We start from the raw sequence: 15,532 nt of genomic DNA, 5'->3' as shown, positions 1-15,532 counted from the left end.
TATTCTAGTTACACGTGCTGTAGACATGAAACAGATTTGGAGAGGGACACCCCAAAGAGAAAAAAAAAAAGAGTAGCATTGAGGACAGGCATTTTTCCCTCCGTAGCCAAAGTTGGTCAAGCCTAATGATATTTCACTGAAGTTTACAGCTTAAATCTTCCCAGTGTTTGCCACGGACTGTGTACTCCTCTGCCTGGAAACTTTGGGCGAGGAGGCGGGCACAGTGGTGCAGCAGAATGAAGCAAGCTTTTACCTTGCGAAGGGGCTTAAACACGAAAAGACTTTGCTTTTCTCTTGTGTAGGAGTCAAAGCTGGTGCTCGGTTTGGGGTAGAGGGGTACCGTTCCATGAGGTCACCCCAAGACCTGGACTCCTTCTGCCTGGTGACTCCATCATCCTGGAGGAGCGCACCCCAGCCAGTGCAAAATGGAGGGAGAGCCAGAAAGTGCACTAAGAAGGGAATGTGGAATTCTCCCGCTCTCTTCCTGGGTGACCCAGGTCACCCAGGGTCCTAATCTACACACTGGGGTATTACCGTCCACGCAAAACTATGGTTGGGAGGTTTCAAGTAGTTGGCTTAGTCTGAAACATCTATGCACCCTGGGTCATAGAGGATGCTCAGAATATGGCTCCCTCTCTCTCCTCCCCACCCTGAGGGTTGCTGGAGAACACGAGGTGACCTTGACAGTTGGCTCAGTGTCCATTCTGGGCCTTCAGTAAGGTTTGGCAATGCAGAGTCCCCTGTGTTTCCTGTTCCGCACAACACAACCCCAGCCAGACCTGTTTTCCTCAAGTGGAAAAGGTTGGAAACAGCTGCCCTCCCTCTCGACAGACAACCTAGCTTTATCTTTTGCTGAGCAGACGGAGACCACACACAGACCGACACGGATCACCCCAGATGTCTCATTTGGCATTCTCAAAGACAGACGTGTTGAGCTTTCTTTTTTAACGCACCCGATGTACTTTTCCCAAACTTGCTTTTTCTCCTTATCTTAGTACATATCTCCATATCTCCTTATCTCCTTATCTTAGTACATAAGATTCCCTTTGCTCTTTTCCATTGTTGTATTTAACATTATTATCTCATTCCATTGCTGATGGACATTTGTGTGTTTCAGGTTTTGGGTTTTTTGTTTTGTTTTGTTTTTGGTTTTGGTTTTGGTTTTTGGTTTTTGGTTTTGCTATTCCAAACAAATGCTGTAGTAAACATCCTAGAACATGTCTTTATCCGCTAACAGCTATGTTTTTGGTACAGCCTGGGGTTGAATCGACAGGCGTGTTCATTCTGATACTGCTAAGTCACCATCAGAATGTCTCTACCAAGAGTGCATGAGGATCACCCCTTTTCATGAACATTATATGGGTTTTCAGTCTTTAAAAATTTTGCCAGTCTGATGGGTGAAAAATTACATCCTATTATAATTTGTATTTTTCTGATTACTTTTTTTCTTTTTTAGAGCGAGTGAGAGAGAGAGACAGAGAGCACATGTACGTGCACAAAAGCAGAGGAGAGGGGCAGAGACGGAGGGAGAGAGAGAATATTGAGCAGGCTCCCCACAGGCTCGATCTCAAAATCCTGAGATCATGACCTGAGCCCAAATCAAGAGTTAGTTAGATGTTCAACCGACAGAGCCATCCAGGCGCCCCCTCTGATAACTTTTTATATACATTTTGGTTCCTTGTATTATGTTCTCGAACCCATCTCTGCCATGATGACCCGTAGCCGAGCCATCCCACGGGTCCCCCCTCCACCTGTTGGTCCTTTCCTGCCCAGTCCCCCCCTGCAACCTGAGCGGTCCTTTCCAAAGTCAAATCTGATCGCACCACCACCACACCCCACCCCACCTCCCCCACAGATTAAAGCCACTTTAGAGACCTCACTCGCTCTTAGCAAGAAGGGTGACCAAAGTCTGCAAGGTGACCTAGAAAACGTCACACGGTCAACTCCTCCCTCCCTTTATTTATTTATTTTTTTAGAAGATTGATTTATTTTTAGAGAGCAAGGTGGGGGGGCGTGGGGGAGGGGCAGAGGGAGAGAGAAAGAATCTCAGGCAGATTCCCCGTTGAGCAGGGGGCCGGATGTAGGGCTCGATCCCACGACCCCAAGATCACCACCCAAGCTGAAATCAAGAACCCAGGTGCCCCTTTTCCCTCCCTTTACAGCCCCACCCCAAACCCCAAACCTCACACCCCGCTTCTCTCAGTGCTCCAGCCACGGCCTCCTTCCTTCAGGACACACTGTGGATGTGCCAGCGCTTTCCAACCAAGGGCAGCGAAAACAGGAGGTAGAAACGTAGTGGAGAGGGTAGGAGGCGTGGGAGGATCTCTCAGGGGCTCAATATACGGCCAAATGGGGCTTTAGAGAAAAAGATGTGGGGTGTCTGTCTGTCTCAGTTCGTTGAGCATCTGCCTCCGGCCTAGGTGGTGATCCTGGGGTCTTGGGACAGAGTCCCTCGTCCAGCTCAGCGGGGAGCCTGCTTCTCCCTCCGCCTCTCCCCCTGCTTTTGCGCTTTCTCTCTCTCTCAAATAACAAAAATATTTTTTAAAAAAGAAAAAGATATGCGGAGCTGAACAGGAAACACGGAAGTGTGTGAAAGAGCGAGCCCATGTTGCATCCGGCTGATGGTGAAAGGGGTTGTGTGAGGTAGGGGAGGAGCTCCACTGAACAGGGACGGGACATTGGGGAACTCTAGTGGCAACAGGGTGACTTTGTGATTTCCTGCCACACGGGAGAGCAGCTGAGCTGCCCATGCACATGTGTGCATCACACCAGTGCCCAGACTTCGTCCCCCTAGCTGGGGCAGCCCCGTCCCCTGTCCTGTCCCTGGCCCCGAGGATGTGGGCTGCTCTGTGCTGGACCCACCTTTCCTTCACATGACCTCAGTGACCAGCCCCTGGAACTACCACTGCCACGTGGCTCTCTGGCTCCCTGTGTCCTCTGATCTGTTGTAAGCCCTGGGGCTCCTTCTGCCTTCCCGCCGGCCCAGCCTTCCATCAGGCAGAGGTGGCTGTGTGAGTTAGGGTTCTTGGGGCTGGAAACAGCAAAAGTCAACTCGGAATGACTTATGCGAAAAAAGTGGGCGATTTCTTATAAGACGGGACCACCCAACACTTGTGCACAATTTGGTATCCTTTTAAAATACCTTTTTTTGGTGTTTTCTGTGAATATTCACCTTCTTTTGGTAGAAAGAGCTCATCTCTGCATGGGGGGGTAGGACCAGGAGTACCGGGTCTATGCCCGGTTCTCCGAAGCAACTACCCTTTTGGCCCCTAGGATTCATACCCACTGGGGCAAAAAAAAAAGCCCTGTAATGAACGGGATACCCTCCTCTCTTCCCTGGTAAAACCCTAGTGTGGTGTGACCCTGTTGTTGAAACAAACCTTTTGATGGAGTCTCCCCCTACTGGCCACTTGGAGTACTGCTTCCTGCTGTATAACACTTGGGTCAGGAGCTGGTAAGGTCATCACAATTTCTCCATCTTATTACATTTCCAGCGGTGATCCTACACTCCTTTTATTTTATTTTATTTTATTTGAAGATTTTTTTAAAATTTCTTTTCAGCGTAACAGAATTCATTGTTTTTGCACCACACCCAGTGCTCCATGCAATCCGTGCCCTCCATAATACCCACCACCTGGCTCCCCCAACCGCCCACCCCCTGCCCCATCAAAACCCTCAGATTGTTTTTCAGAGTCCACAGTCTCTCATGATTCACCTCCCCTTCCAATTTCCCTCAACTCCCTTCTCCTCTCCATCTCCCTATGTCCTCCATGTTATTTGTTATGCTCCACGAATAAGTGAAACCATATGATACTTGACTCTCTCTGCTTGACTTATTTCACTCAGCATAATCTCTTCCAGTCCCATCCATGTTGCTACAAAAGTTGGGTATTCATCCTTTCTGATGGAGGCATAATACTCCATAGTGTATATGGACCACATCTTCCTTATCCATTCGTCTGTTGAGGGGCATCTTGGTTCTTTCCACAGTGGGAGAAGATATTTGCAAATGACAGTACAGACAAAAGGTTGATATCCAGGATCTATAAAGAACTTCTCAAACTCAACACACAAAAAACAGATAATCATATCAAAAAATGGGCAGAAGATATGAACAGACACTTCTCCAATGAAGACATACAAATGGCCAACAGACACATGAAAAAATGTTCATCATCACTAGCCATCAGGGAGATTCAAATTAAAACCACATTGAGATACCACCTTACACCAGTTAGAATGGCCAAAATTAGCAAGATAGGAAACAACATGTGCTGGAGAGGATGTGGAGAAAGGGGAACCCTCTTACACTGTTGGTGGGAAGGCAAGTTGGTGCAGCCACTTTGGAGAACAGTGTGGAGATTCCTCAAGAAATTAAAAATAGAGCTTCCCTATGACCCTGCAATTGCACTACTGGGTACTTACCCCAAAGATACAGATGTAGTGAAAAGAAGGGCCATATGCACCCCAATGTTCACAGCAGCTGTGGCCACAGTTGCCAAACTGTGGAAAGAACCAAGATGCCCTTCAACGGACGAATGGATAAGGAAAATGTGGTCCTACACTCCTTTTAGATCCCACGTGCTGGTAAGGAACCTTTTACAGGAATAGAAAATGCCTCAGGACTTCAAAGGGCGGATGCCATCAGACCCTGGGAAGCACTGAGACCACGAAATGAGAAGTCGTTGGGGTTTTTTCTCTTCTAGCCTCTGCAGCTCTCAGTGTTTTGCGTCCTTCTTTGTTATTTTCCTGAATTTTCTTTTTCTGGTTCTGTGGCCCATGTGGCACAATACGGCTTTCGTGATCTTTAGACGTCGTGATTACAGGCCTTATTCCAACACCGTCCACATTCCTGGAATGAGGACTGTCATTGAGGCAGCACAGTGAAGCTGAGGTTCTCTCCTGGTCGCCTGTGGGGTGGGAGAGAGTTCCGTGTAGGGCCGCGATACTGCCCAGGACCCCTGCCACAGGGAACAAGGTCATGTACCCCAAAGTGTGTCCACCAAGCTAGCTGTCTCTTCTAGGCTAGATATCTTCCAGAGTCGAGGGCGCCAGCTCTCTGTTCTGTGTGACAGTGTAAAGAACCAGAGACAGATCCCTGTCCCCAGACAGTCCGTGTTAAATCTGACTACGAGTCACGGTGTGGCCAACTCTGAGTGCCGTCCCTTAGCAGACCGGCTTGCTCCCACACTCGTGACACTCATACCCGAACCTCCCCCACGTGCTTTCATAAGCACAACCGTCTGTGTGTCGTTAGCACATCCGAAGTGGCTGATTGTGAGCTGACCTGCTCCAGCTTCGCACGACAGCCTGTCCTTGGAGACGCGTGTCCTGACTCGGTGTGGGCAGCGAATGGACACATGTGCTTGGCTTGCCTGTCCTGGTCACGCTCGCGCCACCCATCACGCACCCTGCAAATCACGCACCTGACAAGTACGGTCCTAATCCCAAAACCTTCGTGGATGAAAGACCGAGTACACAGAAAGGCTTGGGCAGCGGGGAGTGACTTCCCGCCTCTCCCATTTCCACTTTCTGTTTCTTTCCCTTGTCTCTTTCCTTCTTTCTCTCTCAGACCCACGTTGAGGAGGAACTGCTCGGCGGGGGCTTGCGACGTGTGCTGGCACCCGGGCCCCTGGAGGCCCTGCACGGCGGCCTGCGGCCGGGGCTTCCAGTCCCGGAAGGTCGAGTGTGTCCGCTCCCGGAGCTGCAGACCCGTGGCCGAGAGACACTGTGTGCAGAAGAAGAAACCGGCTTCCTGGCGGCACTGTCTGGGGCCTTCCTGTGAGAGTACGTACCCCTCTCAGGTACCACCGCCGGCCAGCGGCCTAGTCCCCGCCAGACCTGGGCGAGGGGGCGGGGGGAGGCGGGGGGCAGCCTTGTTGGTGTCCCCGCTGACCGGCCATGCGGGATGCAGGTGGCATCCTGGATGTTAGGAGATGAGCGCCTTTGCCGCGGGGGCGACTCAGCATTCCTTCGAGAACAGTAGAATCCCGTGGGCGTCGGCGGCATTGGCTATGATGGATTTGTCCCCACGTCTGACCGCCTCACCATACTCCCCTTCTGCCCGGAGGGAGGTCTCCTCAGCTAGGACGGGGATTCTTGGCATAGATGTTTATATTATTATTATATTATATATACATTATATTGTTTTAATACTATATATGTTCATAGACACACATGTTTGTGTATTATGTATAATTGTTATATCATTTTTATAAAATTTCATCATACATATATTTTGCTAGGGAGCAAGTCCATCCCATTTATCCGTTTTCCAAGGGTCCACACCCCTGCTCTTCTCAGCACTGAGAGGAGGAGCGTGGGCCAGGCTGGGAAGCCCCGGAGAGCAGGGTGAGGCCACGTGGCCGGGATGAGAAGTGAGCCCCGTGAGTTTCTGGCTCTCGTGTAGGGCCGTGCCTCTAACCCAAACTTAGTGGGGTTGCTTTCCAGTTTTTTTGTCTGATTCCGGCTGATGTACAAGCTTGCACCAGTTTCAGGTGTAGGACGTAGTGATCGAACAGTTCTATCCGTGCCGCTGGGCTCCCCACAAATGCAGCTGCCACCTGTGCCCACCCGGCGCTGTCACAGTGCCCGTGACTCTATTCCCCGGGCCGCAAACCCAAGCCCGGGTTTCTCCAGCTCGCTCCGTGATCGCCGTGTTAGGCTTGTCATAAACTCAAAGGGTTTTATTTTTTCAGTTTTTGTAACTCCTCTGGTGAGCTGTGCGTTCAGTGGGTGTCTCTGTGTTCCCTTTTTTGCAGCAGACTGCTCAGACACGACGCACTACTGTATGTTCGTGAAGCATCTCGGTTTGTGTTCGCTCGATCTGTACAAGCAGAGGTGCTGTCCGTCGTGTCGAGAAGGGTAAACGTGTGGCGGGGCCGGAATGCCGCTGTGAAGCCGGAGCCCAAGCGGAGCAGCTCTTTGCCCCGACGGAGCCGGTTCAGACGCATGTGATTTTCTTTCAAAACTCTAGATTCTGCATTCAAGGGTCGACGCGAACTCACCACTGGCAGGATGTCCTGTTGTTTTCCCGGTGGCCGGTGTTTGATCCCAGCTCTTTGAGATGATCTGTTTCGGGACGATCAAACACACCGTGGCAGGTGTGCCCTTGCACTTGGGACCCTCCCCGTGCCCTCCTAGTAGGGAAACTGCCCAGATCCCCAGTGCGATGTCACAGGCTGCTTTTTCCTGTACGTGTGGACTCGTGGAGGGTAGGACGTCCCGAAGATGTGACGGGCACGTGGCAACTGATGACCTCCTCTTCTCTCGAGTTTTAGGGTTTCAGCCTGTTTATAAGGCATCTACACTTTGGAAGCCCTGGCCAGTAGTTGTTGAGATGGCGTGAGTGGTGCTGGTGGCATTTTGATGGCTCCTTAAGTCTAGTCTATGAAGAAGAGGTGGTCCCTGTGGCCAGGCTCATGGCACCGACTGATCCAAGGACCCTGGGAGTGGGGGTGGGGGGTGGCATCTTGTCTTTGCTTTTACAGAACCCGGGGACAAAAGCCCAGAGTAGACGTTGCCACCAATTTCACAACTATGGAGATCTGTGACCAGATGAGGCATCTCGGAAATCAAAGGAGAGGGCAAGTTCACCTTTTCTACTGATTTTGAAATGTATTCAAAGCTTTCTTTTAAGAGCTGTGAATGAGACTTTTTCTGAGCACTCTTCTCTTGCACACAAAAAATCAAAGCCTTATTAGACCTAATTTATGCCTAGAATCATACTCCTGAGGATTTTCTATTTCAGGGTTTTTATTTCTTATAATCCTGAAGGTTCTAAGAAAGTAATCCAAATAGCAAACATGGTGATTGAAAAGAATTATCGTAAATAAGTGTTTTAATTCAGACCGATCTGTCGGTAAATCCAAAGTGAATTTGGGTTGGGCTGGAAGTGACAGTAGGGCTAGGGGTCAGAGTTAGGATTTGGTGGGTAAGTTTGGGTTCGTTTTAGTCTTAGGATTGGGTGAGGTGAGAGGGGAAGGTATGTTAGGGTTAAGGCTAGAGTTGGCGTTGGGGGTTAGTGAGAGGGCCGAGCTGGGTTGCGTTGGGTTGTGTTCAGACTGGCGCCAGTGCTGGTGTTGGTGATGGTGCCCGGGTGGAGAGTAAATTGGGACTAAATTGTTTCTGTCGACGGAGTCTGGGGCTTGCGTGAAGTTGTGATGTTCTGACGCTGATTCAGTTCTGGGCTGCTTTCCCTGACATCCCCAGCGATTATGGCTTTGGATGGCCCACGGCCCCAAGGACGCAGCCATCCTCCCTCGGCCAGCATCCTGTGCCGCTGACAGCCCGTTGGCCACGGCATCACCTGAAGCAGGTCGTGGTGGACCGAGGCCCTGATCACAAAGAAGCAAACAGCGTGTTTGGGCTTTGGATTTGTCCGTGGGCAAGCTTGCGGGTCTCTCTGCCGCGTATTCTGAGCACCAGCTGTCACGTTCTAACTTCAGCCTCGCTGACACTGACAATGAGCACTACTGTATGCGGAGGGTTTGGTGGCCGGGAAGGATGGGGACGTGAAGGGCACACACAGCCCGTGGGGCTCTGGTCATCAGTCACACTTGGTTGTGGAAGGTTTTTAAATTAAAAGAAAGATCGTTTGTAAGATACTCTTTGTACATATTTATTATATGACTTAAAGGTGCAATATTTTATTTTGTACAGTATGTAATAAAGAACGTGGGACATATATTTTTTCTTATCAACAAAATTTCCTATTAAATTGCTTCTCCTTTGTATTTAAAGTCGCTATTTTTTTGTTGGCTATCGTACTGTTGTCTTGGTATCGTCCAAGTGACATTCCTGTGTACTGTATTTTACTACTGTTCCTATAACATAAGAGTTAATGTTTCTTTCATGACCCCCTAAGTCATTCAGAAATAAATCTACTTGGATTATGCAGTGGAATCCTTATACATGTGGGTGGCTTATTTGTGTTGTTTCTGGAGGCCTTGACCGTTGTCACCTTGGCCACCTCCTTGGGAGTCCAGGAGCAGACCTGATGGGCTCCCTGCTCTGGGCTGTCCTGTGAAGTGTGGGTGACAAGATTCAGGACCGATCACACAGAAGTTCTCTCTGAGTCCCTTTTCCCAATCATGTACGCCCTATGGACTGTCGTTGATGTCGAGGGCAGAAGGGCTGGAAACAAGCCCTCGTGGACAACTGAGACAGTGTAGAAGAGGGTGGTAGTAGGAGAGCAGGAGGTGGTAACACCCTCTTATTTTTGGCCACGATGAGGAGTTCGGGGACTGCCGTGAGATGTCTGCGCCTGAAGTCGTTTTGGCGGCACTAGATGACTTCCTCTGTGTCCCAGCCGTGTGTGTGGTGCTTCAGGATCGGCGGTGAGTCTTTACAGACGGGAGTCATGTTGGTGAACTTGAGATGCCCCTCCGTTTGCCTCGGGCCTTGGGGTTTCTGAGGTTATCTGTTGAAGAAAAATCAATCATTGTACGGTGACTTGTGAGACTCTGTTAACCTCAAGAGGCCGAGCTCCACGGGAGATAAGCAGTTGGATACCCCTGATGTCTGAAAGTGCGGTTTTGTCTTCCCTCCTCTTTCCCTCCCTCCCTTCCTTCCTCCTTCCTTTTCTTTTTCTTTCTTTCTCTCCCCTCCCTCCTTTCTCTTCATGTTTCTTTTCTTTTCTTGTCTTCCCTTTGTTTTCTCTCTCTCTCTCTCTCTCTCTCTCTCAAACTAAGGCCATGTACATGGGTTACAGGGAGTGGAGAGCATTACAAGGAAGGAGAGGAAATGAGGGGAATGTCATTTCCAACTCAGAGAAATTTCCCTGGGAACTCCTTGCTGTTTTCTTGGCCGTCGGAACTACTTGGTGATCCTCAGGAACTGTGCAGGAATGCAAAGAAATCCGGATTCTGCAGTCTAAGCCCTGCTGGAGGGCTTGGGTCCTCTCATGTACGATGTGATGAAGTCAATACCCCAAAACTTTATTTCTTACATATCAACTAGGAAAAGGGTGAAAAAGTCATTCTAGGATTGTCAGGCTTTTCTTTGTAATGAGCAAAGGATAGGAGAAGTTTGCAACAAGCCCTAACAAGCCTTCCCAAGTGCAAAGACAGGAAAGGTTTCATCACGCCAGGGATCCCAGCGTGGTTCCTCAATTCAGGATGGTTCCCCTTGCCAAGCTTCGGACCCCACGCCACAGCTCTTTGCTGAACTCGGAGCCTTGCCAAGGCAGGGGCATCACCAGGTCCCTGGCGTCAAACGTGTTGTCAGGTGTGTAGAGCGACCTCAGAAATTATAAGCAAACTTGCTGATAGACTGATGGATGGCTGGAGTTGAAAAGACAAACCTAATGAGCCTGGCAGAACAAACCAAACTATTTTTTTTAACTTTTTATATTAAGGTGACTAAGATGTATGGAATGGTTACAAAAGCACTGCAGGGAGTTCTGGTACACCCTTCATCTAACTTCCCTTAATGTCAACGTTGTACATAACCAGATGTGCTGACCGAAACTAAGAAATTGGGCCTGGCAGAGAAACAGACACACAGATCAATGAAACAGAACAGAAAACCCAGAAATGGGCCGACAACTGTATGATCAACTCATCTTCGACAAAGCAGGAAAGACTATCCAGTGGGGGAAAAGACCATCTCTTCAACAAACGGTGCTGGGAACACTGGACAGCCACATGCAGAAGAAAGAAACTTTCTTGCACCACTTTCTTGCACCACATACAAAACCAAATTCAATTGGATGAAAGACCTAAATAAGACACTTGAAACTATTGAAATCCTAGAAGAGAACACAGGCCGTAACTTCTTGGATGTTGGCCACAGCAGCTTCTTTCTAGAGATGTCCCCTGAGGCAAGGGAAACAAAAGCAAAAATAAATTAATGGGACTTGATCCAAATAAAAAGCTTTTGTACAGTGAAGGAAATAATCAGCAAGGCTAAAAGGCAACCTGTAGAATAGGAGAAGATAGTTGCACATGACGTATCTGATAAAGGGTTAGTATCTGAAATATGTAAAGAACTTATAAAAACTCAACACCCCGAAAAAGAATAATGTGGTTACAAAATGGTCAGAAGAAATGAACAGACATTTCTCCTAAGAAGACATCCAGATGGCCAACAGACACGTGAAAAGATGCTCAACGTTACTTATCATTGGGAAAATGCAAATCAAAACCACAATGAGATATCACTTTGCACCTGTCAAAATGGCTAAAATCAACAACACAAGAAACAGTAAATGTTGGTGAGGATGAGGAGAAAGGGGAATCCTCTGGCACTCTTGGTGGGAGCGCAACTGGTACGGCCACCGTGGAAAACAGTACAGAGTTTCCTCAGAAAGTTAAAATTAGAACTACCTTATGATCCAGCAAATGTACTATTAGGTATTTACCCAAAGAATACAGAAATGCTCATTCGAAGGGTACGCATGCACCCCAATGATTATAGCATCAGTATCTATAAGAGCCGAATTCTGGAAATAGCCCAAGAGTCTGTGGACTAATGAATGGATAAAGAAGGTGTGGCTTGTATAGACAATGGAATATCACTCAGCCATCAAAAAGAATGACATCCCACCACTTGCGATAACATGGATGCAGCTAGAGAGTATTATGCGAAGCAAAATGTCAATCAGAGAAAGACAAATCCCATATGATCTCACTCATGCGTGGAACTTAAGAAACAAATGAGCAAAGGACTGAAACAGAGGGAGAGAGGGAGGCAAGCCCAGAAACAGACTCTTCACTAGAGAACACACTGCTGGTGACCAGAGAAGAGGGGTGGTTGGGGGAAATGGGCGATGGGGGGCGAAGGAGGGCAGTTGTCATGACGAGAGCTGGGTTATGATGGAAGTGATGAGTCACCACATTGCACACCTGAAACTAATATTATGCTGCATGTGAACTAACTGGAATTTAAATAAAAACTTTAAAAACCGCCCCAAGAAATCGACATTGGCATAACACTATTAACTGCAAACTTTAATGGGATTTCACCATTTTCCACTGTTGTCCTCTGTTCTGCCCTGGGTTCTGATCCACGATCCCTCAATGCCATGCCTCTTTAAGGCTCCAAACCGTGGTGCTTCCGTTTTCTTGTCTTTCATGACCATGGCAATTGTGACCATGACACTGGCCAGGGATTTTGCTGAGTGCCCCTCTGTTGGAGGTGATCTGGTATTTACTCAGGATTAGAGTCAGCTATGCACTGTTGCCTCTCTCCCGGTGCGGCATCAGAGGGACATGCTGTCGACATGCCCTCTTACTGGTCATGTTTACCTTGGTCCTTGGTTAAGGTGGCTCCTGCCGGGTTTCTTCTCTACTAGGTCACCGTTTCCCTCTTTGTAATTAATATATTTGTATTTTGGAAACAATACCTAGAGACTGTGAAAATGCTCTGTTTCTCCTTAAAGTTTTGTCCCCTAGTTTTATAGCATCTTATGGGTTGTGCCTACAATAATTATCGTGATGATGTTCTAGTGGTGAGTTTCTCTTTTCCTCATTCCTTTACTGATTGGAATCCTGTAAGGAAGAGATGTGTCTTCTCTCCCATTTATTTATTTATTTATATCAGTATGGACTCTAGGAAATAGATAGATAGATCTATATATATCTAAATCAATCTCTCGCTCTCTACATATATCTATATACATATATATAATATAAATATATATATAAAACAACAGTTTGGATTTTAACTCAAAGTAACTGAGTAAAAATGCCAACTGTCATTATTTTGTTGCTCAGATCATTCCAGCTTTGCCCACTGGGAGGTTTCTGAGGTTGACTGCACATCCGTACTAACCCGCGCAAACACACACACACACACAACACACGCACACATGTTTATTTCTGCATCTGTGAGTTCATCCTGAGACGTCAGGTATCAGTTCACACCATACGGTCACTTCTACAGTCAATGCCTTTTTCTTTCTTTCTTTTTTTTTTTAGCTCAAGTCTTTATTTTAAAGGTTTTCATGTAAGGACAACTCTAGATGACCATTATCAAATTAGTAAGGAGGTTGAAGATTTCCAGGGAAGATTTTTGAGAAGGCTCCACCAAAGGTCAGTATTTTACTGAGAAGTGTTTTCTACTCAAATTCTCAGTAAGTGTGGGTAAACAGAGGTGGTATTTTTTTTTTAATTAGTATTTTTTATTTTGTTACATTAGTCACCAAATGCCTTTTTTTTCTTTGTAGTTTCTCTCTGTGACCTTGAGAAGCCTGGCTCTCATGATCTACAGTCTTCTTGGTTTCCCGTAACCCTGTGACAGAAGGACCGTTCAGCAGCCGGAGTGCGGTGTTTGTGTGGGAGCCTTCTTATCCATAGCTTTAGAGTGTTCGGTCAGAACGCTCTTTCTCAGTGTCTCTTTGGTCATCCCCTCTCCTCCCGCCCTCTTCCGTGTGCTCAGGTGACTTGCTCCCAGGACACTTAGACTCACCCGCCACCGTCTGCGTTCCTTCCCGGGTTCTCCCCGCGTCCTGGGGAGCCGTGTCTGTGATGTTACAGGCAGTAAGACCGACTCCGTGGCTTCCAGTTCTTACAGTTTCTGCGAATTCAGAGAGTTGTTTACCCACACGGTTTCCTACCAAACACTTCTATCACCCCCTGAAACTCCCATGTCCTGCTTCTCTGTGACCCTGTGATATGTACGTGTATGTTTACCTTTATAAACTGTCAGAAGATGTTCCAAAATGCCTGGTGTGTGTGTGTGTGTGTGTTATCATTTTAGCCCTGGATATGTATGTCATGATATCTCATTGTAGTTTTAAGTTGAATTTCCCTAATGACTAACGATACTACCTTTCACGTGCTTATTTGACATTTCTTGTGGGTTGAATTGTGTTCCCCTCCTCAAAAAGCTTCTAACTCCCAGAATACGACCTTATTTGGAAACAAGGTCTTTGCAGATGATCAGGTTAGGATGGGATCGCTGGGTAGTGACATTAGGGGAAGTCGCATGTCTGTGAATTCCAGGACGACTGGTATTGTTATTAAATGGGGAGATTTGGAGACGGGTGCTTGGACACGGGGAGAATGCCATGTGAAGACGAAGACAGACATTTATAAGCTGGGCAACATGAGATTGCTGGCAAAACTCCAGAAGCTGGAAGAGAGGAACAGAACAGGTTCTCCCATGCAGACCTCCGAAGGAGCCAGCTCGGCCGACACCTTGACCTTGGGCCTCCAGCCTCCAGAACTGTGAGACCGTGAATGTCGGTTGTCTAAGCCCTCCCCCCCCCGCCCAAGTCTGGGGTACTTTGTCCTTGTAGCCTTAGCAAACTAATACACCATCTATAGATAGTCTGGTGAAGTATCTGTTTAGATCTTTGACCCGTTTTTTTTCCTGTTCTTGAGTTTTATATTCTTTAAATATTCCAGGTACACACCCTTTAAAGTCAATTTTGTAGATGAAGAAATGGGTTCAGAGAGGGAAAATAATTGGTGCAAGGTCACGTATGCTAGTCTATAGAAGAAGTTGTCATTACAGCTCAAGGGTCAGCTCAGCTGTCCTCTCCTTAAGGGAGATTTTCCTGAACTCCCAGGCTAAGTGGCCCATGTACCCCCTGTTCCAATCTCTTATTCCCATCCGTTACATTGAGTGTTAGATGATAGGGACATGCCATTATTCATCTTTGTGTCCTCAGCTCAAGTCACATTGCCTTGGGAAACCCCAGGATGTATCTTACTATGGGGTAACCTTTGTCCAGGGGTAGACCACCCCCATCAGATTGCAGAGGAAGTTGAATGTCTAGCTCAGAAAATGGGCCAGGTTGAGAGTGTTGCCATACTCCCTACTGTTTCATTTTGAGTCTATAATCATGTTTTCTTTTTTTTTTTAAGATTTTATTTATTTATTTGACAGACAGAGATCACAAGCAGGCAGAGAGGCAGGCAGAGAGAGAGGAAGGGAAGCATGCTCTCTGCCGAGCAGAGAGCCCGATGTAGGGCTCAATCCCAGGACCCTGGAATCATGACCTGAGCTGAAGGCAGAGGCTTTAACCCACTGAGCCACCTATAAGGCACCTATAGGCGCCCCTATAATCATGTTTTCTATGGAAAAGGCAGGAGTAGTTATATACAGGTTAACCTAGATAAGACTTTATTTAAAAAGCTCCCTTTTCCAGAGAAAATTTGGTACAGAAATGATTTCATGAAAATTCATTCATTTTATTGATGCTTTATTAATGTTGCCTAGATAAAGAATTCTACATATCATGATTTTCACTAATAAATACAAATGTAAATAAAAACAAGCTACTTTCAGATATTAAAAATGTTTTAGCCAAATGTCAGTGCACTCATTCTCAAGTGAGCGTGTTGTTTGAGACAACTTTAAAGCTACAGAAGATCAAACTTTGTGCTACACTAAACCATACTCTCCCAGAATGCAATCATTTATCAAAGAAAAAGGGACAATAGGAATGTGATTCATCAGGACATTTTCAGTGCTCATAAACGCAACGTGTTCTTCCTGGTTTACTTACTGGGATCATTCCTCCCCTCCCTTCCTAGCACTTAGTTCACACTGGAGGAGAAGGACGGGACTTTGCCTCACCCTG

At 47.2% G+C, this 15,532-nt stretch overlaps 1 protein-coding gene across 1 annotated transcript in view; it reads left to right on the top strand.

The window, feature by feature from the left end:
* ADAMTSL3 (ADAMTS like 3) overlaps positions 1 to 7,166 on the top strand; it is a 336,362-nt gene extending 329,196 nt beyond the window's left edge. The window contains exons 29-30 of the mRNA XM_080807956.1: positions 5,573 to 5,787; positions 6,762 to 7,166. Coding sequence (XP_080664082.1) covers positions 5,573 to 5,787; positions 6,762 to 6,868 — 322 coding nt within the window. The 3' untranslated portion in view covers positions 6,869 to 7,166. The remainder of the gene's footprint in view (positions 1 to 5,572; positions 5,788 to 6,761) is intronic.
* Positions 7,167 to 15,532: the final 8,366 nt, after the last annotated feature.

The sequence above is a fragment of the Martes martes genome (assembly GCF_963455335.1).
Source record: "Martes martes genome assembly, chromosome: 7".
Lineage (NCBI taxonomy): Eukaryota > Metazoa > Chordata > Mammalia > Carnivora > Mustelidae > Martes > Martes martes.
The sequence above is the reverse complement of the archived record's forward strand: the minus strand, read 5'-3'. Positions and strand labels throughout refer to the sequence as shown.